Source organism: Sitophilus oryzae, unplaced genomic scaffold, assembly GCF_002938485.1.
Source record: "Sitophilus oryzae breed Bouriz unplaced genomic scaffold, Soryzae_2.0 scaffold_1368_pilon_pilon, whole genome shotgun sequence".
NCBI classification, from domain to species: Eukaryota; Metazoa; Arthropoda; class Insecta; order Coleoptera; family Curculionidae; genus Sitophilus; species Sitophilus oryzae.
The window spans coordinates 642,620-669,022 of record NW_022146024.1 but is presented as its reverse complement, the minus strand read 5'-3'; the positions used below and the strand labels follow the sequence as shown (position 1 = coordinate 669,022).

At 33.3% G+C, this 26,403-nt stretch overlaps 3 protein-coding genes across 3 annotated transcripts in view; 2 read left to right on the top strand and 1 right to left on the bottom strand.

The window, feature by feature from the left end:
- LOC115875298 (phenylalanine--tRNA ligase alpha subunit) overlaps window positions 1-16,238 on the bottom strand; it is a 35,663-nt gene extending 19,425 nt beyond the window's left edge. Inside the window, 3 exon segments of the mRNA XM_030890717.1 lie at window positions 3,247-3,487; window positions 15,288-15,463; window positions 15,871-16,238. Coding sequence (XP_030746577.1) covers window positions 3,247-3,487; window positions 15,288-15,463; window positions 15,871-16,096 — 643 coding nt within the window. The 5' untranslated portion in view covers window positions 16,097-16,238.
- Window positions 16,239-16,730: 492 nt separating this feature from the next.
- On the top strand, window positions 16,731-17,978 carry LOC115875299 (probable peptidyl-tRNA hydrolase 2). Its single transcript, XM_030890718.1, has 3 exons — window positions 16,731-17,335; window positions 17,401-17,605; window positions 17,668-17,978. Exons 1-3 carry the CDS (start codon window positions 17,263-17,265, stop codon window positions 17,867-17,869), a joined length of 480 nt encoding a protein of 159 aa, XP_030746578.1. The 5' UTR covers window positions 16,731-17,262; the 3' UTR covers window positions 17,870-17,978.
- Window positions 17,979-18,170: 192 nt separating this feature from the next.
- LOC115875291 (peripheral plasma membrane protein CASK-like) overlaps window positions 18,171-26,403 on the top strand; it is a 454,286-nt gene continuing 446,053 nt past the window's right edge. The window contains exons 1-4 of the mRNA XM_030890711.1: window positions 18,171-18,756; window positions 19,162-19,274; window positions 19,333-19,438; window positions 20,799-20,876. Of these exons, the coding sequence (XP_030746571.1) occupies window positions 18,698-18,756; window positions 19,162-19,274; window positions 19,333-19,438; window positions 20,799-20,876 (356 nt within the window). The 5' untranslated portion in view covers window positions 18,171-18,697. The remainder of the gene's footprint in view (window positions 18,757-19,161; window positions 19,275-19,332; window positions 19,439-20,798; window positions 20,877-26,403) is intronic.

Here is a 26,403-nt window from a genome sequence, read left to right as displayed (position 1 = left end):
AAGAGATAAAAAAGTTTCTAAACAAACTAAACTATCCAAATTAATTTTTTTGTATGTGTTTGATAAGATTTTTCTTTAAATTTCGTTAACAAGAATGATAGGGGTAGTTTATTTCAACCCCTTCCACTCATTTTAAAAAAGTGAAAACATTACCAGAAAGTGTGTTTTCATAACAGTAATGCTTCCATAAAATTTCATTAGTCTATCTCTTTTCGTTTTCAAGATAAAAAATAAAAACATTATTTTTCCGCCATCTTTGTACCGCGATATCTCCCTAATGGTTGACTTTTGACCCAACGTTTATAAAGCAAACTACCCTTTATTTTGAACAAGGAATCACCCCCTAAAGTTTTTCGCATTTGTTTTGAAACACCCTGTATATATTATAAATAATTATGATATATTTACTTTTTTATTTTTATTTTTAGAATTTTCACAAATTATACTTCCTAACACTTTTAGAATAATTATATATAATACCGTATGATCGAATAAAAACGGCGTCAGCGATGGCTATGAAATGAAGATCGCTGTCATTTTATATGTAAATTTATATGGGAAATGTCATCGATCGTCATTTCCCAGCCAACTGGACGCCGTTTTTATTCGATCATACGGTACATTTTTCGTATACTCGCTATTTAAACCCGTGTATTTGTATACCGTGCTGGCAACTGTTACTTTTGGATCGGTATTTACATGTGTAGAAACTAAAAAAAAGATAACTAGACGTAGATAAAATCATTAGATATTTTTCTGAACATCTGAAATGGAATTATAAGGATATCGTTAGGGTATCCATTTCCAACGATAAAACGTCAGTAATCGCGATAATTTAAAAACGTTTTAACACATAACACGCCATAACTTAAGAACCACTTTAGACATTGAAACTTTTTTTTATTGTGAAGATCGGATCTTTTGCGATATGTTTAAACAAGAAAAATTCCATAAGGTTGTTTTTTTTTTCCATTCAAAAATTTTAAACAACCCATCGATTTACATTTAGTGCATAGCAATTTTCAGCAATCGTGTAAGTTTTTTATTTATAAAGATTTTCCCATAAAATATAGCAGAAATGTTAGGAAAGTTTCTGAAAAAACAATAATAAATTATTTCTAATAGATTTCGAGATATCGATTTTTGATTTCAGAGTTCTAATAGCGCGACCACTGTCGAACACCAACTCAATTCCTCTTATATTTACCAAAAATGCAAGTGTTACTAACTTGCACTTAAAAATTTTCAAGCTATAGGGAAAATACAACGACTCGTTAATAAATAAACAAATAAAATATCGCGAGACGTAATTAAATCGTGAAGCTGAACGCATGATGTACAGGGTGGGTCAAATTCGACGCTTTTAAATGGAAACACCCTTTTCTATAGGAGATAGACGAAAACTAATATCGGTGTCTGGAGCTCAATTTTCATCAAAAACATGATGGTGAAAACTGCATATCGATATCTGTTACCGTTTCGGAGTTACGGGATGTTTTTCAAAAATATGCATTTTTAACAAATCGCTGTAACTTTTTCGCTATGGAAATTTTTTTTTTTTCGAAAACATTTCCAAAGCACCTTTTTACGTAGAATTTAATGGTTTAAGTATAATTTTTTTAAAATTAATAATTTAAGAATTATCAACAGAAAATTTGATTTGTTATATGGGACACCCTGTATATTTTTAATTTATTGAAAAGAATTTAAAATTAGCTTTCCTAAAATATAACACACTTGATATTTTGCTCAATTTCTCTTCGAGATATAGAGTATATAAAAATTCGCCCTCTTTAAATAAGTAGGTTTTGAACGGCACCGGCTGTAATGCAAAAAAATTCTAGCTGTGAGCACCAATTAAAACGAAAATAATATTTGCTATGAGAGATGCAGAATTTTATAACAATTTAAAATATATTTAACCAACATCAACACATTTAAACTATACCTAATAACAATAAAAATAAATAGCAAACCAAGACATGAGATTTTGCTACAGGTGTTCGACATATCGACCGTCTTCTGTTATGGACAGACGGGTCAGTTTTTGAACATTTCTCGCGGAATTCATTAACTCGGTAGGGTGAAAGATACCCCCTCATAACTTCTAAGTATTTTTAATTCTTGTCTAGATTATATGGAAGAATAAGGAACCTTCATTCTTCCGCAAATATATGTATAGGATTAGATCCATGGGCACTAAGTTAGGCGGCCTCGACGGCCAATGGCTGGGATCTTGGTTAGCTATTCAATTATTCTTGAAATTGGCTGCAAAAATTTGCTGATAACTTCAGCGTTCAGAGGCGGTGCGTCGTCTTGCTGGAAATATAATGTTTTCGAGTTCCATTAAGGGCATATCATCAATAAGGGGTCCAAAGCCTACTAGTTAAAAGTGGCGAACTTTTAAAAATTCTGTATTTTGAAGGGGATTATAACAAAATATCAAGTGTGCTATATTTTTGGAAAGGTAATTTTAAATTCTTTTCAGTTAATTAAAAATATAGAGGGTCTCCCAAATAAAAAATCAATTTTTCTGTTGATAACTCTCAAATCATTAATTTTAAAAAAAATATACTTAAACCATTAAATTCTACGTAAAAGGTGCTTTGTAAATGTTTTCATAGAAATACAAAATTTTCCATAGTAAAAAAGTTACAGCGATTTGTTAAAAATGCACATTTTTGAAAAACACCCCGTAACTCCGAAACGGTAACAGATATTGGTGTGCGGTTTTCACCATCATGTTTTTGACAAAAATTGAGCTCCAGACACCGATATTAGTTTTCTATCTCCTATAGAAAAGGGTGTTTCCATTTAAAAGTGTCGAATTTGACCCACCCTGTACACCTTTCCCTAGAACTTGGCGTCGACTGTACAAAGGTACTAACAGTGAATAAAGTACTGACAGAGATACTGACTGGGTCGACCGGTCGACTGCGACAAATCTGCTATATCTCCTTCCACGTCTCTTAGCAATGTGCACAGTTTCTGGGTTTATTTCATACGTTTGGCAACGTGTTTACTGTCCTCTCTTTGTTCAGTACATTATAAACGAATTGTACTCTTCTTACATACGGAAATATCGACCCAAGACTAACCTTTGCTAGCCCTTAGTATACTAGTTGTTTACGATATTCTCCGATGGTGGCAGCACCGGCGGAGAATGCACCAAGTCTATAGAAAATTTTAAAAATCCGACGTACCTAAATCGTACAAGACCCAAAATAAGAAATATTAAAATTTCACCTAAGGCATCGAAATTATATTCCTTAAACTTTAGATGTTGCCAGCTACCACTTGCTAGCATATCGGCCGTCAAATCGGCTTCCAACCTAACTAAATTTGTAGTGAATTTAGGACCTTTTGTCAGATCGAAGCTTTTTACAATTATTTCTTTTACATATTTTCTGGCTTTGTACATTTTCATTACTTTCATCGGTATATCCTCGTGAGATCCTTCGTCAATTTGTTTTAAATCCGCAGCAACCTGTATAATCAACAATTTATTAAACAAATTCCACAATATACAGGGTGTTTCAAAAAACATGTGCCGTCTCTCGTGGAGAGATTCCTGACGTAAAAATTAGCGATGGGAACTATCGAATGAATTATACTATCGAATGGTTAATGAATGAATGATCAACTATCGAATGGTTTTATTCGAATAAAATCATTCATTCATTTGTATACTAAAGCATATGTGACAACCTCGCCGTGCGACTAAATGGTTATCGTTGAGCCATGACTATCGATTGCTTTTGATAAATGAAATTTAGTATTCGTTTGATTTTTGTATACGTCAGTGCATTATTAGTTCTTCCAAATTTTTATAACTTCGCCGTATAAATACTGTGCTATTTTTGCGTTTATTAAAATAGTTAAAATACTAAAATAGTAGTTATTTTTTAATTTTATTTATTGACGATTGTGTGCATGTGCAGGTGGTCAAAATTTTTCCGAAAAGTTGTGTGGTTTTCCGTAGTCCGATCTTTCAATTATTTAATTTTATATGGTATATGGTCTATTTTTTAATGGGAAATTTTGAGAAGTAGCAATTTTTAAGAGAGATGAGATGAACTTAAATTAATTTTAAAAGTACATATTTGTATTTTAGATGTTTTAATAATATGAATTAGTTGAACTTAATAATCATATTTAAGTAATGTGGTTAAGTAAATGTGGTTATCGAACTCAAACTATGGGGTGAGAAAATTAAAATGAAAGTTTTACACGTGCCAATTTAAATAAAAAGTTAACGATGTTTGTATTTTGTTTATGCTAATTCTCTTACATGTAGTTTTTTGCGAAGAAATATTTGATTTATTTTTTAAAGTAAATGCCAGTAAAAGTAAATATAATTTTTAAATAGTAATATAAAGCACCTAATTTTGACATCTAATTTGTTGTTTATATTTTGCAACTACTTAAAAAAATATTTATATTAAATGCTTTTAAATTTTGTTGTTAATAGGTATAACAAATTATTACTGTTATTATTATTTCTTAAACCAGTCTTTGCTTAAAAACATTAAAAATCATTTTCCTACATCCAAAATAATAAGTAGTATTGCAGTGTAACAACAGAATATTAATAAAAAAATGCAGAATATATAGACATACTATCCCTAACTAACTAAAGCCAAACAATAATATTCTTTGCTAATATCAACTAATACCAAAATATGGCAACAGCGCCCTTCATAATGTATTTTCTGTGTAAATACTAGCACCTTAATAAAAAAAAATAATGTGTCCTTATCTATATCTGACTCCGCAAAAAATCAAAGATGCCGGCTTCTTTCATAGCATTGCCACCGACCGCTGTCGGGTCTCTCGGAAAGAAACCTACGTCGCGTCGCCGGGCGACAACTAAAATTCAGTTAATATTTTATTATAATCGATCCTGACGAATAAATGATTTCATAAATGAATGAATTTTATAAATGAATGGTTTTGGTTTTTGCTGCCGAATTACTAGAATACAATATTTCAAGGCAGATGACGGATCTATTCGATAATTTTTATTCGAATAGTTTTCAACGAATGTTTTCTTACTAACTATCGAATTATTCGAATGAATTGCAACTATCGAATGTTTCGATAGTATTCATTCGATACTTCCCACTACTAGTAAAAATAAGATTTATTACCTGTTTATAATTATTATTTATTTACCTGTCGGTATGGTCGGCTATTAAGATCGGCAAAAACAGTTTTTTCAATTTCACGCAAAATGAGTTATTTGGGTCATAAATGACCTAAATACAAAATATTTTCATGGTATCTGTTTGTCTGTTCGTCTGTAACACGATAACTCAAAAACCGCTAAACCGATTTTAACCAAATTTGGCACAAAAATACTGTGACACCCGAGAATCTGGCCATTAGTTTTTGATGGGGGTGGGGGGTTGGTAAGGGGATATGGAAGGGGGTTAAAAATTTTAAAAAATCGTGACTCCAAAGTTACAGGAGGTAGCGAAACGCGGTTTTCAATTTAAAATTAGGAATAATATTTGTAATAACATCAAAATCAGTCAAAGTCGCAGTTTTTGAGATAAAAAAAAATATGAAGTATAGGCGGCTATACGTGCCTCCCGGGGCCAATTTTTTTTATATTAACATACGTCCGATTCTGCTTCGTTTCGTAGCTACAGGGGGTTAAAATCTTCGTTTTTTCGATTTATTATAATTTTCTTCCAAATACTTTTAGTGATTCGAATGAAATTTTGAGGGTAAAAGTTACTACGAGTGATAGTTGATACTACGCATGCGCAGGTTGCAGATGTTGCCATATTTCTACAAATACTATTTATATTTACTATTTATTTTTTATTTTTTCTAACCTTGTTTTTTCTAATCTCTTTTTCACTGAAGTTATGTATAAAGGACAGTTAATTATTTATAAATGTTTAGAAGGCTGCTTTGTATCCTTTCCTACTGATAAAGGTCTTTTAGCGCATCTTCAAAAGCAGCATGGAGTTATGATATCATTCTACTCGATTTTCTCCTATTTCAGGTAAATGTAGCATGTATAATACAGTATCTTTGGTACAGTAACAATAGAAATTCTATGATTAATTTTATATTTTAAGATTTTTAGATTTATCTTGACGAATATCAAAATTCCAAAGATGTGAATTATGTGTAAAATAGAGGAAATATACTTAATGGAGATTGTGAAGTAAGGTATTATCATTGTGATCGGATCATAATATTATCATTCATATACATTAAAAACATAAATCATAATCATTTATTGTTATTCTTATTTGATGGTTTTAAACCTATGAATATTATATCTCAATTATCATGTCATTACACCCAAGCGGTTTAATTTTTTATTTATTTGCAGGCAACATATTCATTTTATTATTTCTGACTTATATATTAAATTACTCTAAATTTTGGTAAAATCTAGTAAAGAGGTAACAGTAAATAATTACTTACGCAATCCACTTTAATTTATACAGAGTTATAGCAGATATCAATGCGACAAAGGTAATAATATTTAAACATTCAACAGTTTATCTGGTGTGGTTATAATTTAAGTTACTGTATTAGAAAAATGTAGGCACATATTTTTTTATGAAAAAATGGTGATAGAGTTAATAAGCTTTATCTTTTACTCTTTAGGAGGTAGATGGTCTATGTTGTAGAATACATTACAATATTTAATATTCTGTATTTTCATTGTTTTATTTTATGTAATTTCTTGCAAGTTGTCAAAATACCGCCAAGAAAATCTTGACAATATGACGAAGTCTGTGGCGAAGTTTCTAATTTGAATGTATTAAATTTACATTATGATGCAAAAAATCAAAATGTTTTAACAAGATACTTTTTGTTATAATTTGTTTTAATACTACAATATTATTATGCTTTGTGGTGTGGAAAACAAATGTTAGATATCTTAATATTTGCCATGATGTTTTATTACAAAATATGATTCATAAATCACAGATATATTAATTAAATATAATATTATATGATAGTGGTAATCTCGACCGTACTTCTAAATTTAATGTGGAACAATATCGGGTAGCGGTCTGTAGATTCAATTTAAACTAATTTGTTTTTAAACTCGATATTTCGTTAATTTTTATTAACTTCTTCAGGAGTAACTACAATAATAAATATAAAGAGATGAGATTAATTCATATCATTACACAAAAAAAGGGAGAAAGGGGAAAAAACAACTATAATTTTTTTCCCTATAGCACATTTCATCAAAGGTCACTCACTTAGTAAATAAAAGAAAATAATAATTAAAACTATATAAAAAATTCTGTAACTTACAACATTTAGTCATTGAATATAATCCTATTATAACACGAACATTTTACAACTTGCACAAAACAAAACATTTCAATCTAAAATATATGTCAACAATTAACAAACCAAGTACAGTGGACAGAAACAGTATCAGTACTGATATTTAATCATATATAAAATAATATTATATATTTTGTAGACATTTTGGACAATTGGACATGACAAAGAATTAAGAAGCACGGCAATAAAGGTAGAAAAAAATAGGGCTAGAAAAGCAGCAGTCTAGTGTTGTAGTGTTGAGAATATTGGAAGCCCCAAAATTAGATGGATCCTATAATAATGGATATTAAGGACAGAATTTGTCTGTTTATTTTTTTTTAAATCATGTATAATTTAAATTTTGAAAACAGAATGTACTGTGTCCTAGGCTGGGTTTAGGGGAGTTTCATCTTATTAAATAAATTACTTTTTCTTTTCAAATGTAGCCATCTATAGTGTTTTATTTGTGTCTAATTCTATTGATAATGAAATAAGAGCTGTCTAAATCTATAATAAGATATATTGCCATGAAATAAAAACACATCTCTCTTCTTTTGGCATTGGGTCAATATATTAAAATTTTAATATTTTTATTCTATCTTGTGTGTTCCATTCCATGAGCAACATTTTTCAAAATAATGTTTATTTCATAGTTGGCATGAAAAAGGTAACTGATGATTTTTACATGTAAGTGCATTTCATCGCTCATCATTTCTAAGCCAACTCTGACTCCGTCTTTTATCATACGTACTTAATTCACAAGAAATTGATGATTAAATATACATATATCTATGTAATTATAAATATATTTATTCAGATATCATTTTAGACCTACACATATGGTAAAAAATATTAGCTTATAATTTCTTATTTATTTATTTAGTATTAAATTATAGTATTTTCATTTTCATCTTTACATTCAAGTATCTATTTCTGTATTTTATTCTCATTCAAACCAATAAATTTATTTATTTAACAGATTTTATTGTTTTTTTTTAAATTAATAGGTAGGTAATGGTAAAAATAAAATTATATTTAAAATTTCTATTTTAATAATGACAAAGCAGAAAAAAAAAGTTTATAAAAAAAGTAAAACAAAAATAAAACTTTATAAAGAAAATTAGGTAATTACCGAAAATTAAATTATAATTATATTAAAAAGGGAGATTCTGTGGCGTATAAGAAAGGATTTATTTCTTAGATTTATTTATTACCTAATTTCAAAATAATACACATGCACAATTTGGCAACATCAACAGAAATTTGCTTACTGCGCATGCGTAGAACTCGGATGAAAGTCTCCCGATAGATACTTCTCATATTTTAATACCAAAAGTCTCTAGAGATTCACCAGGGATGTACAATATGGGGTTCCTACTAGAGTATTTAAAAAAAACATATGTGCGCCACTGACTTTTTTCTGGTTAGCATAGTTGTGTAGGGCGAAAATGCCGAGAGTTGTCTCTTGATTTCAGTGTTTTGACAGTCTAGTTCGGTCTAATAGGAAGTCTAATAGAAATCTTTAAAAAAAAACTTGTAATTAAACTGACAAAAAAAGATTAAAAATAATCAAATATTAAAAATAAAGATTAAAGATTCCTATTCAAAAAATATAAAAGAAAGTTCCTATAAACATAGATGCGGAAATGCATAGTTTTAAAGTTACAAGATGTTTAAAACTTTAAAAAAATATGTTCTTTTGTGCTTATCTTAAAAGTCATTATTTTTTTATTGAATTTGCTGTGAAATTCATAGCACTGAATATCAGTGTTATAAATTTCAATAAAATTTAATAATAAAATAGATTAAATAAATAATTTATTTTAACTTAGTTAATTGTGATTAATAAAAGTGCGTTTACCTCATGAAGGAGATCGAAATCGAAAAAATATCAAGACACAACTTTTAATCGGTATTAAACAGCCTACACAATTTTGCTAACAAGAGAAAAAAAATCAGCGACTCGGATTTTTTAAGAAAATAATTATTCCAGTGATAACTCATTTTAAGCACCTCCCTCGTAAATCTGTCGATACTTTTTTGGTACCAAAGTATGTAACACCACAGATTAGGTATCCTATAAGTATACAGATAAAAATCTTGTCTCTAATTCGTGGTACGAAAATTGTTTTTTATGACGATGTGCAAACGAGTAAAATTTCCTGTACGCAAAAATAAACTCGCGTAAAATTACAATAAACGGCGTAATAAAGAGATATCGCTAAACCAAATAGCATGCATGGACGTTAATAAGGCCAGGTGTTATTTCCTTTACGTGAGGTGGTATTAACTCTCTTCATTTATAGTTATCGGATTCTGTTCGCGTCGCGTCCGCTATTTAAACTTAACCTTAAAACTTTGAAATTGTTTTGTTTACTAGGTATTTTAAAACTAAAGGGCTAAAGTGCTTATTTTCAGTGCTTTATTGTTCAACGTCTGCCAGTGGGTTTAGGGCAACAAGCAACAAATACTCTTAGAAGGGCTAAGTCGTCATCTGCTGTAAACCTAAGCCTCTTTATAGGTTCTTTAATATTGGAAGATATTGAATCCATATTTTGGGCCATATTTATTTAATTAAAACTAATCCCAGCTACTTAAAGATCAAATTACCTAATAAAACTAAAGTAATAATTCAAAACAATTCAAACATAACCTAAAATAAAAGATCTCGCCGCGCGCCGTCCGGCCGCTGTTGTCAAATACCCGCACATGCCCATTTAAGCAATTTTTAAACGTTATTTAGAAATTAGAAATAGCGCTTGGTGTAGTTGATCCGCAAATTACGTCAGGCGGTAACGTTATTAGCGGGTGTTGCGTTAAAAATTGACTCGCGCATATCGTAACCATGATAAGGTACGCGTAAATACTGCATGACGCTATTCGGTTTTCCGATATCTCTCTAATAACTGTGCCGGTCAGGCGCTGTGCACAATTTTAGAGGCCATAAGTGGGAGTGCTATGTGCGCAAACTAGTACTAGTGCCCGATTCCGAAAATTGGAACCACGAAAAACAATAAAGAAAAAACAAAGATTATAATCTGTATAATCTGTTGTATTGTATAACACTTACAGCGCTTTCAGATGGAGCGAACCGTCCGCGACTTCGAGCAAGTACCATGAGTTTATATGAACAATTTCACATGGGCGCGTATGCTCCGTCCGACGAAGTTCATCCGACGGCTATCTTGAAAAACACGACGGACGGACAAAAAACGCTGTTATGGTACCTACTGTATTATCGAAAACAAAAGAAAAACGGCATTAAGTTGGCTTGGAAATGACAATAGAAGATATGTTTTACATAAAATTATATTTTTAATAATTTTTATAGTAACTTTTACCCTCAAAATTTCACTCCAATCGCTAAAAGTCCTTGAAGGAAATTATAATAAATCGAAAAAAAAATATTTTAACCCCCTGTAGCTATTAAACTATAGTAAACGCCACGAATGTTTGGGAGTGATTCATCGCTTGATGAAATTAGAATCGACACGCGCGCTATCATTTTTACATTAAAAACGTAAATTTTTACCGCAGACGTAGGTTTTTAAAGGCCCGGCCTAATTATCTTCCTGCGCTCCTCCTACTTATTCTAAAATGTTAGCGTGATTGACAAAGACGATACTATATCGCGTTTCTTTGATTGATTCGTTTTTGTGCGTCAGTCCCTTGGTGTGCTTGCAGTGCGATCAATGGGGCATTTCAGTTTATATTTATAACCAAATATATGTTTTGACAAGACTTTGACAGTTAAAACAACAAATTACAACAGATTATATACTGATTATTATATGACTTGAAACACGACACTGGAATTAAGTTTTATGTAACCTTGAGCAGATTAAGTCACATGGTAGCGACCGATCAATCACTCCCAAACATTCGTGGCGTTTACTATATCTGTTTTCTTTTAAATTTATTTAACTGATAAAACTGCGATACATGTAACCATGTCAAATGGAAATAACAAACAAAGCAAAATGGGACCCTATGTTGATAAGAAATGAACCTTATTTTTATGTGAGGAATCTCCCCACGAGAGATGGCATATGTTTTTTAAAACACACTGTATAAGATGATCAGAAAAAACTCTATATTATAAAGTTTTCAATTTCAGACTTTCACTACAATATTTTTTATACAGACTGTCCAACGACAGAGTCTCTGCCAATGACAGTTGTGTCTGTCATTTTAATAATCAAATCTATTTTTCGAAGGCTCCTTGATTAAAAATTAGTGTTTTTAACACAGCCATGGCACTCTAGATTGAAATTTAAAATACAATTTTTTTAAGCGAGAATATCAAAAGTTGACATATTTATGATATATCAACTATTCAGAGTGTCATTTTCTATTGAATAAAGTAAAAAAAATACCGAGAGTGCCATTTAAAAATCAAAAGTTGTAGTCATTTCCGTTGAAACAGGAAGTAACCACACACAATTGAATACGTCAATCAATCCTAATTTATGTCATATACTAATATACCAAATTTCGTTTTTTTTTATCTGAAAAAATAAAAAAGTTATAGGGGTGAACCACTTTTGAGACGCATCCGGTATAAATTTAAAAATTGGTAAGAAACATTGGTAATTATTGGGAAAACTGGAAACATTGCCTGGAAACTTATATGGTGAAATTTTGATAAAATAATTTAGTACGCACTAAAAACACGGTATGTCGCTAGTGGTAGGAAAAATAATTTTTAGAGGTTACTAGTTTATTTGGTTGCCTGTGATATGCATATACAGGGTGTTTCCTAATTAAACTAAAAAATAAAAAATCGTTAGAAAACGAATTAAGGCGGGCTCTTAGTAAGTATATTTATTTTTTTCTCGACAACCGTTTAATGAACAAGAAAAACGCAAAAGATCAATTTTGTTGAAAAAGGATGGCCAGTCAAGAAAAAAATATATTTTCTTTAAAAAAGCAGTGGTGTACCATTTATGTTCAGCAAAAAATCGATTTTTTTTAATTTTTAATACCCTGTAGATCAGAAAGGAAGTACTTTAGACCCAGTGGTTATATAAAAATTGTTTTAAGAACACATGAGGAATCACACCATAATTTTTTTAGACTAATTCGAAAACACCCTGTATATTGTCAACTTGACAATGATTGCTGATAAATCAAAAAATACCTTTTCAGTGAAAAAAGCCTGATTTTCGCAGGAAAAATTTTGATTTTTATTGAATTTGGGCCTGCGTTTGCAAATACTCGTTTGTTTTTTAATTTTCTATCTATATAAATTTTAAATATCATAGTCAGAAATCGTTTTATTATTTATTAACTGTAAAAATGGTGTTTTCTTGTTGTGTTGCATCTTGCAAAGAAACTAACAAAACTGCAAAAATGTACGTGTTTCCAAAAGACGATAAGGTATATGTCTAAAAGAAAAATATATGGTATGTATTCGTTGTTTCATTTTTTTTTCATTCGCTTTAAAATCTATAAATCTCGGTCTATTCATTAGACAGCCAGTCGACTTACGATCATTTACATGATATAAATAAATATATATATTAGGTTTTATTAAAGTTACTCTGATATACTAATATATCAGTGTAACTTTAAAAATAAATCCTTTGAATTCAAATATAAACATAAAAAACATTTACAGCAGAAAAGGCGAAGGCGCTGGGTTAAACGTAGTCTCCACTAAAAACACAGAGGGGCGCTTTGACCCAAAATTTTACTATTGAGTTTCATATCTATCTTAATAGTAGATTATTTTCTTTCATCTATGAACTGGAAATCGTCCGATTTTCACCAAAATTGGTATACACCCTATTTTGAGGTCGTAGATTACGAATCTGAACTTTTTTTTCAGGAGGTCTCTTACCGTTTTTCAAAAAAACGAAAAATTATTTCAACCTCGAATTTTTCTTAATTTCTCATATTTTTAAGGTTTTCTAGCACATATTTTGTTAGGTATTCAATAAACAATTATGTTTTTGCTATTTTCTGTTACTTTTTTAACCAATTCTATGCATAATAGAGGAAAATTTGCTAAAATAAATTTGTAAACAATCTGAAAATGTTGGATTATGTGTTTCTGGCATTTAAAGCAACGTTGCCAATGCTAAACCTAAATTTAGCGTTTTTTTCGCTTATTCCTTATTCTGGGATTAGTAAAGGCGAAAGGCGGTCGCCTGAAGAACGGCTCCTTCCCATAACTGCTATTTTACCAACGAGACCTAACCACGAAGTTGCACGAAAGAGTTTTGATTGCATTGGTTGCAACTTCCATGTGGAGGGTGTTAATCTTTTGTTGTTGTATTATACCAAAAAAGATTAACCCCCTCTGAAAAGAAGTTGAAACCAATGCAATCAAAACTCTTTCGTGCAACTTCGTGGTTATAAATAGTCTTTATATAACTTCTTTGTGGAGAGGGTTAATCTTTTTTTGGTATAATATAACAACAAAAAATTAACCCCTTCCGCATAAAAGTTGAAACCAATGCAATCAAAACTCTTCCGCGTAACTTTGTGGATATAGGTAGGTGGTAGGTATATTTAACTTTGTGGATATAGGTAGGTGGTAGGTATATTTAACTATTGTCGTAATTTATTTAAAATGCCTAATCATCGGAAAAAATAGAAGATATGGCAACGTCGTAAATTTTCAAATTTCTAGATTAGGTCTAGAATATATATATTTGTCTCTCTCATTACATAGGAGAAAGAAGGATATATGAAATGTCAAACTTCCATTTGGTCTAAATTTTCTTTTATTTTGTTAAGAAAAGTCATAGATAAATGCAACAAGTTTAGATTGGAAAGCCCGTAAAAATTTTGGGTCGCGACCGTTATACGCGATCTGGCAAATCGCAAACGGCAAACAAAAACAGAAATAATTTTCTCTTGTCAAAGTCAGAATCTTCAAAAATCATAATAATCTTTCAAAATCTAAACCGCTCTCATTAAAGAAATTCCCAAAAGTGTTTATAGTGTCCATTTTCAAAGTAATTATTGCTATCTTGTGAGTTCAATTCAACTTTTATTTACTTCAACCGGTGATAATTGTGAAAAAGTGGCATTAAAAACTTAAAAAGCTGTGCTGTGAACTGCAAAAACCATCGTGGATCGTGGCATAACGTCGGTTTCCAATGTGTATGCAACACACTGTATTTTATTTATAAAATTAAACGAAAATAATAATAAATTTGAATAAACAATATTTGGCGATATAATTCCGGAAAAAGCCGAACCGCTCCGAAATTTTCAAAAGTTTTGGGTCGCGACCGTTGCAAGAATAGCGCCAAATAGTGTTTACATTGTCCTTATGGGCACTTTCCAATCTAAACTTGTTTCATTTATCTATGACAAAAGTGTTTTTCAGTAAAATTTTGGACATTTTTCTATCCTCAATCAAGTGTGGCTTTTAGATAAACTATAATATAATGAAAATATAGTGAAATTATTACTTTATAAGGACCGAAATAAAGAAAAATTCAATGTTGAAATTATTTTCTGTTCTTCTGAAAAACAGTAAGAGACCGCCAAGAAAAAAGTTCAAATTCGTAATCTACGACCTCAAAATAGGGTGTATACCAATTTTGGTGAAAATCTGACGATTTCCAGTTTTCCCAATAATTACCTTGATTTTAAGTAAATAATACTTTTAATACATAATTTTTACGTATTATTCTTATCTCTTTATCATACTAATGCATGAATATACTTGCTACATGTGGACATAGTTTTTTGGGCCGTTTCTTTTCTCTCCTCTAAAATTAGGAATATGATATTAGATTAAGAATATAATATGAAAGTGCTAACTCCATAGCAGTTTATCACATTTCACCGACAATATAAAATTTCATCAAAATCGGTCAAGCTGTTTCAGAGCAGTAGGGTAACAAAAACTGTAACATTAGAATTTTATACATTAGATTATAGTGAAAGTCTTAAACAGACAACTCGATATGGAGCTTTTTCTGATTAATAATACAAATATCAATAAAAAGTCTTACGGTATCTACAATAATGACATCGGGTGCTCTCTGAACAGTATTATCTTCATCTACAAAAACCCAACCATTTGATTTCGCTTTACCATATCCATGTTTTGCACTAGGCAATTTCATTACCTCATTTAGAGAAAGTCCAAAATTCGGTAAAGAGCGGTAAAATCTTGCTTCATGACTACCTACAGGTATATAAGATATATAGTAGAAATACATACCTATTATAAAAAGGCCCAAAGAGCAATAAAACGTACATGAAAAATAGTTGCAAGTTTTTAACATAATTTTTTTATTCTACACAAACCATAGCATATTATCTGCACTCTAATAATGATGTGGTATAGATCTTGGTTACGTGAATGTTAAAAAAAAAACTTTAGCTGGCTAAATAAAAATCCTGTGCTTACTTATGATTCGAATATATCATGATTTGTGTAGAACGTAACACGTTATTAATTTTGCATTTTTATTAACTCTATGTAATAGCATAGATTCTTCTATAAAAAAATGAATGAATATCTAGCTAATATAATAATATACTATACAGTACAATACATACTAATATAATAATATACTATACAATTTTTACCATTTAAAATAATTTCCTTCCCTTCTTCAGTAAGCACGAATTTACTTTCAGATCTGCCATAATCAACAATAATACCATCACCATGTGCCTTTATACTATTTACAGCTCCAACAATTTTTTGATGATCTTCACCAAACTCTTTGGCCAGTTCCTGCGTGTTCAGTCTGGGATGTGTAAATCCCAGATCAGCTCGTTCAGCGAGATACTCTAATATTTTCTTATCCATTCTGTATAAGTTTTATCCTCAAATCTAAGGTTATATCAGTATATTGTTAATTAAAATCATCAAATGTTGGCCATTTAATACAGCCGGTTTGGAAATTATAAAAAAAGAAATTTAACCAAATTTAACCATAGAGCATATCATATGGCTATGGAGTGTAACAAGCTGATCAGCTGATCCAATTTAAATTATAAATTAAAGTTGCATGAATTATTGGTTGCCATCCTATCCTATGTCTCATTGTCTCATTCCGCATTCATTATTAAATAATTTTAAATTTATTTAATAATTTTCATTGTTAGTACGTCTTTAAAAAGTAGGTAAAACAGTAGTACAGTGCAACCATGTAGAGAGCCCGACTCTTTAACATTATAGCAGATTATAGGATGTTCAAGATTTGTCTTCCGTAGGACACTCAACTCAAATGATGGTTACATTCAAATATAATGAATGTTTTACTATTAAATATTCGTTTTCTAGTCAAATAAGAATAGTTTTGCTAAGCCAGGATACTGAAAGAACTTTATAATAATTATAATCAAGCAATACAGGCACAGATGCCGTACCAAGCATAAGTACCAAGTGGCGGAGGTACACAAATTTCAGATTCCAAATTATGCCTGACAAATTCCAAAGGGATCCAAGCATGATCCAAGTGGCGGAGGCAGAGGCGGAGGTACACAAATTTCAGATTCCATATAATGCCTGACAAATTCCAAAGGGATCTGTTACAATGTTGAGTTTATTTGGAACAAGGATAATCTAAAATTTAGAATAACAGTTGTGTATAAAATTAGTGGTCTATTAAGACTTATATCACAGATAACAATCATCTGTGATATAAGTATAATAATATTATATGTATTATCTTTGCTTATATGATAAGTTACTATTTTGTCAGTCTGTAGAAAGGTCTGTAGTCTGTAACGTATGTACCAGAGTATGTACTATTTATAAACCAAAAGCAAGACCAAAAGATAACCAAAAGTTAATGTTATTAAAAATATATTTATGTGGAAATCTTGAAATTTACTTGAAATAATGTGTTATGTGACCAATAAAACACCTATATCAGATTATTTAGTGAGGTTATATTTCCTAGAGTTGTTGATGGTTATAAAATTTATAAAGGTTTTTAGGGCAAAAATATTTAATTTTTATACTTTAAAATGAACAAAAACGAGGAAACAACATTAGTACCTCATCCTGATGTATTGCCACCTTCTGAACCAAAGGAATTAAGTCAGTATCACATATGTTCAATTAAAAATAATCTATTTTAAACCACATTGTATTTTACTTTGTAGAAGTAGACGAAAAAGATTTAGACGACGATGATGAATGGGAAGACGAGGGTATTGTGTATTTTAAAATGACTTTTATTGTTAACACATCACTGAAAATGGGAACAGGCAAGATAGCGGCACAGGTTGGTCATGCATGTCTAGGTTTGTATCGAAAAATGTCAGAAAACAAGTTAGAAGAATTACTAAATCAATGGGAACAATCAGGGTAATATATAACATTTTCATGCATTATTACAACAATTTGTTTTATTTTCTTTTTCTTAACAGTGAAAAGAAAATAGTATTGAAAGGTTCTGATGCCAATCATTTGATGGAACTATATCAGAAAGCAAGAGATGCAAATATACCAGCTTATTTGGTCAGAGATGCTGGGCATACTCAAATTCCTAGTGGATCGGTTACAGTTTTAAGTTTATTTGGATTAGAAGATGATGTGGATACAATAAGTGGCAAACTTACACTATTATAACATGTTATTACATTTATTATGCATTTTCTTAAGGTGCTGTGAGGTTACTTTAACCAATTATTATTGATTTTGTATTTATTGATAAATAAAAATGTACTTTTTATATTAATTTTGTTATATTTTGTACCACTTTGTATACACCCGCATATTTTGCAAAGGGATAGGAACATTAGGAATGAAAATCTTAGATTGGAGAAATACCGAACACTATATATTATATTGAGATTTTTCAAAACACTAAGTTACCCTGTATATTATTTTAAATAAAATGGAAATAAATTTTGATGTGATTTTTAACGTTATCTGTTCTTACGTATAGTGAAATTTTCGTGACGATAGCTCTCTATAATAGAATTTCTGACATGCGCGATTCGAATCTGTCACTTGCCACTTGCCAGTCAATTGGGGCGTATAGAGTTTTGGGCCGTGTTTTTAGGGCGTTTTTCGACACCCTTCCGATACAGTACCGATTTGGCCCTGTTTTTTATTTGTTTTCCCACGTTTTAGTCATAATTTAGTGCCGCGACATCATCAATTTCCTTTTTCCTCTACGAAATCAAGTAGAAAAACGCTCGCGACTTCCCTAAAACGCCGAATTTTATGCATTTAAAACTACCGGCGCGATTCTAAATTTAACCGGTTAAATTTTAAACAGGCAGATTATGTTTTCTTCGTGTTTTAGTAGCGGAAAAGCCTCGTAAAATGTTTATTTCGCTCGTATCGGTGCGTTTGTTTACTGTTGGACTGATTTGCGCAAAAGAATCGGCGTATTGTTGACAGTTTTTCCAATAGGAGGAAACGGTTTAGTTTTTCTTAATTTTCAACACCATGGCAGAAGAAGAAGTGTTGTTTGACGATGTGTATGATTTGTGCGAAGAAATAGGAAGGTAAATACTTTAAGTCTGTGTAAATTCAGATGAAATAAGATCATTAATATTTGACTTAAAAAGTCGCCCTTTTTGGCCTTTTTGGTGCATAGATTTGTGCCACAGACACAGAATAGCAACGGTCATCTGTCAATTCGATTTGTTTATTTTTTAAATTGAAGACTGGAGATTTAAAAAAATAATTCTATTTTTATATTTTATTCCCTTTAAAATATTTCAAAGGTAGCCATTCAAGATTTTCTAATGTAAATAATGTTTCTTTGATTTTTGATTGATTCTGTTTTAATGTTTCTTAATTTATCATACACATTTATTTAAAAATCGGCATATTTAAAGATACAAAAATTATCTATGCTGAAACTTGAATTTGATACATTTTATGTTAACGATTGTTGTTTTATTTAGGGGTCCCTTTAGTATAGTTCGTCGATGTATACATAGACAGACTGGTCAGCAGTTTGCTGCAAAAATTGTAGACGTAGCCAAATTTACATCTAGTCCTGGTCTAAGTACGAATGGTAATTCGTAAAAACCATATTGCATATTTTTTTTAATTAAAATCAATTATTATTTTAGATTTAAAAAGGGAAGCTACAATATGTCACATGTTAAAACATCCACACATCGTAGAGCTTTTAGAGACTTATTCGTCAGAAGGAATGCTGTATATGGTGTTTGAATAGTAAGACTATTTATTGGTATACTAGAAGTTGACCCAAAAAAGCATTTGATCAGATTTTCTGTTTGAAGTTTACCTCCATTTTTTATAAAATAAACTGAGAATTGTAGCACATTTTTTTACACATATTTTTAAACACAGAGTTACGTATTAATTAATGAAGAAAATATGTATTATGAAAAAAGTTTCTTTTTTAGATAATTTTACCACCCTGTATCTCAAGAGTTAAGATGTTTAAGATATACATTCATATGTTTATAAGTTTTTTTCTTGGAATAGGTTCAAGAATTGCCTCTTAAATATTAGGAAGTCATTCAGGAACACCCTGTATACCGGGTGCGTCTTAAAAGTGGCTCACCTCTATAACTTTTTTATTTTTTCAGATAAAAAACGGATTTGGTATGTTAGTATATGACATAAATTAGGATTCATTGATGTATTCAACTGTTTTTGGTCACTTCCGGTTTCACCGGAAGTGACTACAACTTTTGATTTTTAAATGACACCCTCGGTTTTTTCACGGTTTTTTTACTTTAGGTGTACTCTGAATAGAATGACATATCGTCATGTGTCAACTTTTGACATTTTCATTTTCTTATATGGTTTATTTGGAATTGTAACATGCGGTTCATGACAATTTGACTCGAAATACCAAGTGTGTGGTATCAAATTATTCGCAAAAAAATGCTTTTTCCAAATATGCTAATGAGTCATTCCATTTGAAAAAATTGAGATATGATTAAAAATACGATTTGTGCATCTTATAACCGACCAGGACAAGACACTAAAAACATTAGACGATCAAATCTATTTTTCCAAGACTTCTTGATCAAAAATTAATGTTTTTAACACAGCCATGGCAGTCTAAATTGAAATTTAAAATACATTTTATTTCAAGCGAGAACGTCAAAAGCATATATTATTCTATTCAGAGAGTCATTTTCTATCGAATAAAGTAAACAAATACCAAGGGTGCCATTTAAAAATCAAAAGTTGTAGTCATTTCCGGTGAAACAGGAAGTGACCGAAAATAATCGAATACGTCAATCAATCCTAATTTATGTCATAATATACTAAAATACCAAATCTCGTTTTTTTATCTCAAAAAATTAAAAAGTTATAGGGGTGTGCCGCTTTTGAGACGCACCCGGTATATGGAACTCTCAGTGGGCGAGTCCCACTCACACTTTTTTATATTTATTAAATTGTAAATTATTTTTAAAATGTGTTCTACCATAGTTTGCATATTTTATAAGAAAAATTGTAGTGAAAATCTGAAATAGAAAACCTGATATGGAACTTTTTTGGAACACCGGATCACCTCAAATATTTTGATCAATTTATATGTGATGTATATTTTTAGTATGGATGGATCTGACTTATGTTTTGAAGTAGTAAAAAGGGCAACTCAGGGTTTTGCATATAGTGAAGCTGTAGCAAGGTAAATTAATATACTCTATGATCGAAAAAAAAAACTGCGTCATAGTAGTATTTAAAACGATAATGACAAATTTCTGTGCAGCTGACCCAATGACTAAAGAATACAAGGACGCATAACGCGCATATACGGGCTGGGGCAAAATCTGTGATATTAAATTACTGGTATTATCAAATTACTTAGATAAGGAAAGAGAGGGGCCAGCTAACACGCATATTCTTCAGTGAAAAATTTTTGAGGCCAAAATTTGATTGGCAGTCATACTTTGGTGACAAGATTTCGAGGTGACACCAAGCGAATTTTTATGCTTTTTGTGAATATTGTTTTGTTTTAAATTTATAAACTGTGTTGTTTAGTATGGTGAAATGTTCATTGAATCCGGCCATTCATTGAATCCGGCTGCAAAGGCCGAAGCGAGAAAAAAGTGGCTGGAATTACATTTCACAGGTAAAAATCGACACACAACTTTTGTTATGTGGTCATAAAATGTACATTTTTTTCATTATAGCAGTAAAAATATCTAAAATGCTTTTAATATGTCTTGTACCACATCCTAACAAAACTATTTTTGATAAGACCAAGTAGTATTTTCAATATCCTGTATTATAATTAATGTTTGAAACTATAAATAATGCTACTCAGCATGGATTTCTCCAGTGGCGTAGGGAATTATAATTAGAGAAATACAGTTTCTGCAATAAACATTTTTTTACATATTTTACATGTAAAAAAATGTATAAAGTATTGTTATCAAATAGTAAAGTAATTGTAAACTATAAAAAAATGAAAAATTCAAATTTGTGGTGGGCTACTTGTTACTATATTTTTTTAAATATTCTTTAAACAAATTTGCTAATTTAGGTATATAATAATAGTTTCAGTGAGTCAACTGCACTGGTATATTTATAACTGCCCTCTCTAGGTCACTGCCGCCGGCTTTTTATACCGACAGGTAAAAGAAATCTAGAATAGTCCAAAGATCGTTAGGCGCATAGAGAAGGTTTTCGAATGTTCTCGTATGTACGAGTCCATTCTAGTGGGTCTCGATTCTTCTCGAACGAATGAATCATTGCGGTGTCTATGCGATGTCAAGGTCATCCGAGGGCGGGCCATATTGTGAGGTTAGGTCGAGTCCACACCGGCTCGCAACACTGCCCCCTTCTTAGGCACATGCTCGTCCCGAGATGTATACGGTGAATGAAGGTATTTGCAAAGCTGGCCCCTGGTACATTGCGAAGTCTGGTAGAAATAGCAGTCTACAGTTTTCTCTCCCGATCTCAGCTTTGGGTTGTAGCAGCAAACGAGGATCTCGATTCCCGTAAATCTGAACAAGACTTCAATCATGTTCCGGATTGTACGCCAACTCAAACCATCGAGTCCACACGCCAGCTTCGGAATGGCTAATCGTGCAATGTTGTTGTTTAGCAGGGCTTCTCTCAGTTCAATCAGGGTCTTCCATAGATTGAGATAAGTCGGCTTACTCGGGGACCATTCCTTGGTGACCAGGTAGAAGATGTGCCTTGCTTGACCATGTGCATTGTCGGTTAGCCTCAAGACGCTTCCAACCTCTGGATCCTGTCGGCGTAGTTCTCCGACACGCCCAAACTTCTCATTGAACGTCGCAGCGATTCCTCTGGACATCCGCAAATCTCGAGCCACACAATGAGCGAGCGAATAATCAGGAGGCACGGAAAAGAGGTCTCGTTGATCTTCTTTGGTTACACCATAGCGAGCCTTCTCACTGCTGTTGTATCGGGCCATGAAATCGTCAAAGGACATCTCCGAATCAGGGGGATCAAAGCTGCAGGTTCTCACGGTCCCAGCACGATCTTCTATTTCGCCTTGGTAGGGGCTCAAACGGTTGAAATGGACTACCCTCGGTTTTCCTTTTGGCAATTTTCTGATACGGTATACGACGTCATTAATTCTATCCATGACTTCGTATGGCCCTTCCCACGAGGATTGTAGCTTCGGAGATAACCCACGACGTCTCTGCGGGTTATATAGCCACACCAACTTCCCTGGTTGGTATCCTCCATGCTCAGCTTGAATGTCGTAGTGTTCCTTCATTCGGTCACTAGCACTTTGAATATTTAGGCGGACTCTCTGATGAATGTCGTCCATCCTTTGACGTAGTGTGTGGACATAATCTTCTCCGGCGACTTCTTCTCCCGGTCGGCAACCAAATTTCAGATCACAGGGTAGGCGCACTTCCCGTCCCATAACGATGCTGGCTGGAGTTTGCCCTGTAGATTCTTGGACGGATGAACGGTAGGCCAACAGGAACAGGTGAAGAAATTTGTCCCAGTCTCTTTGGTGGTCAGAGACTACTTTGGCCAGATAACGGTTGATAGTTCTGTTCATGCGTTCAACCATCCCATCGGATTGTGGATGTAGAGCAGTCGTCCTGGTCTTGCGGATGTTCAGGACTTCACAGACGCCTTGGAACAGATTGGACTCAAAGTTTCTTCCCTGATCTGAATGAAGCTCCATGGGAACACCAAACCTGCAGATCCATTCTTTAACAAGGGCATCAGCAATCGTGGACGCTTCTTGATTTGGCAACGCGTAGGCCTCGACCCATTTGCTGAAGTAATCCATTACTACCACAATGTATTTGTTGCCATCGTTCGTCTCCGGGAAAGGACCAGCCACGTCGATCGCTATTCGTTCGAAGGGACTACCAACATTGTACTGGCGCATAGGGGCTTTACCACGCTTTTGTGGCCCATTAATGGCTGCGCAAATGTCACATTTCTTACACCAGGCCCTCACATCTTCTTTGCAGTTCACCCAGTAGAACCGTTCACGCAGCTTGCCAAGTGTCTTGGTAACACCAAGATGTCTCCGCTGGTTCCATTGTGAACTTCCTCCAAGACTTCTGGGACCCTCTTCTTTGGAATGACGATCTGCCTCTCTCTTCTTGTCCCTCCGGTCTCTCGATCACACGGCGAAGTAGTCCGTTATCTATTACCAAGGAATTCCACTGGGCCCAGTACGACTTTTTACGTTCGGCGAATATCTGCAAACTTCTTCCCACGTTGGTCTTTGGCCTGTGTTTTTCCAGTTAATTACTAAACCTAATTCTGGGTCACTGGTTTGGTCATTTGCAAGATCTTCGGGTTGCCAACTATCATTAACCACAGTTGTTCTTAGGAGTTTCACTTCTTCTCTTCTGCTCGGGAACAATGCTTACAGTCCTTAGCGCAAGGTCTTCTGGAAAGTGCGTCGGCATTTCGATGGATTGCCCCAGCTCGATGTTCTGTGTCGAAGTCAAATTCTTGTAATCGTTCAATCCATCTAGCTACCTGCCCTTCAGGATTCTTAAACTGCAACAGCCATTTCAAAGCAGCATGGTCTGTTCTTAACAAGAACTTTCTTCCATAGAGATACTTGTAGAAGTGTTCCACTGCTTTAACTACTGCTAGTAATTCTCGTCTGGTTACACAGTAGTTCCTTTCCGGTTTTGACAAGGTCTTACTAAAATAACCAATGACTTTTTCTTGACCATCCTGGATCTGAGACAGAACAGCGCCTAATGCAACATTGCTAGCGTCGGTATCCAATATAAAGTTTCCGCTGCCAAGAGGGTAGCTAAGTATGGGCGCACTAGTCAGGGCCTTCTTCAATTTTCGGAATGCCTCGTCAGAATCTGAGTCCCAAGAGAAACGCCTCTCGCCTTCGGTAAGTCTGGTCAATGGTTTTGCAATGGTAGCGAAACCCTGTACATAGCGTCGATAGTATGTGCATAGTCCCAAAAAGCTTCGTAGTTCATGTTTATCTTTAGGTATCGGCCACTCTTCCACAGTCTTGGTCTTCTGTGGATCTACCGCAACTCCTTGGGAGGAGACTACATGGCCCAAGTAGTATACCTTTTCTTGACACAGATGACATTTCTTGGGGCTAAGTTTCAAACCAGAACTCTCTAGTCGCTTGAAAACTTCTTCCAAATTCTTCAGATGACGGTCAAAGGATTTCCCAACCACTATGATGTCATCCAGGTACACTAAACAGGTAGTCCAGGATAGTCCCTTTAACACAGACTCCATTAGTCTCTCAAAGGTAGCTGGCGCGTTGCACAATCCAAAAGGCATGACGGTAAATTGCCAGTCCGGAGCCCACCGAGAACGCTGTCTTCTCTCTGTCTTTCGGCGCCATGTCGACTTGCCAATATCCACTCTTCAGATCTAACGTAGAGAATATCGTTGACCCCGCCAGTGTGTCTAGAGTATCGTCTATCCTCGGCAGGGGATAGCTATCCTTCTTGGTAACATTATTGAGCTGCCGATAATCAACACAGAACCTGGTGGTACCGTCTTTCTTCTTTACTAGTACTACCGGCGATGTCCACGGGCTGTTAGATGGTTCGATGACACCCTCTTCTTTCATTTCTCGAAGGATTTTGTCAGCTTCTTCACGTTTGGCGAGCGGAAGTCTTCTCGGATTTTGTTTGATTGGTCGTGCATCTCCGGTGTCAATTTTATGTTGTACTAAATTGGTAATGACCTCTATCTCCTGCTTCTCCTTTATCAAACACGTCTTGATACTTGATTATTAGGTTTCTCAATTTTCTACTATTTTCGGGAGATAATCCTTTAACGTTTACTAACTCCTTCACCATTTTGTCCGGAATTTTTGAAGTCGAAACTTTGGAGGCTTCCACGCTTCGAATGACTGAGGAGACCGAACAACAGTACCCTAACAGAGTTCCCTTCTTCAAGGATACAGAATAATAATTCGTGTTCATTACTCTCACCGGTACAGTTTTCTTCGCTCGTAGCAGGGCTTTTCCAACAGCGATCCCTCGTCCTATTTCGCTGTCATGGTTCCTTGGCTCCAACAGAATAATACTCCCATTATTCATTTTACCTTCTAGGCAACCATCCAAAAATATCTCACAGCGCTCAGGGATCGAAACATCTTCTGCTACCACCACGCGAAGCGTCTCCTCACATTTTCGATGTAGAACCACTTCTTCTTCATTTATTTTTAAAATTCCCTGTTTGAAGTTTAGTTCAAAACCTTTAGTGGTCATGATGTCCATTCCGAGAATAAGTTCATCTTCGATATCTGCTACTAACACTGGATGTTCAAAACTGGTGCTCCCAATAACAAAATTAAGGTTTACTTCTCCATGGACAGCAGCGGAGCCCCCCGTAGCAGTACGTAGTCGCCATTGTGTTGTTTTAACCTTCTTCGATATTTTAAGAATGTCCGGTCTGATGATAGTTTTCGTCGCACCTGTATCCAACAGCATGGTCCGGAACTCTCCATCAACAAAACCATCCACAAAAATGCTGTTGAACTTGTGCTGTAGCGATGCGACATGAGCAGTTTTCGTTGGAACCTGTTGGGTACTGCTCGATATGTGTCCCTTGGATTCGACACTTGGCGAAACCGGGTCCACGTCCTTTTCTTTACAGTGACTTCTTACGTGTCCTGCCTGGCCGCAATTCCAGCAACAAGTCGGTCCTTTCTTGCCCATGTACTCCTCCATGACTTTCCGTACAATGCTTTCCACGGATTCGTC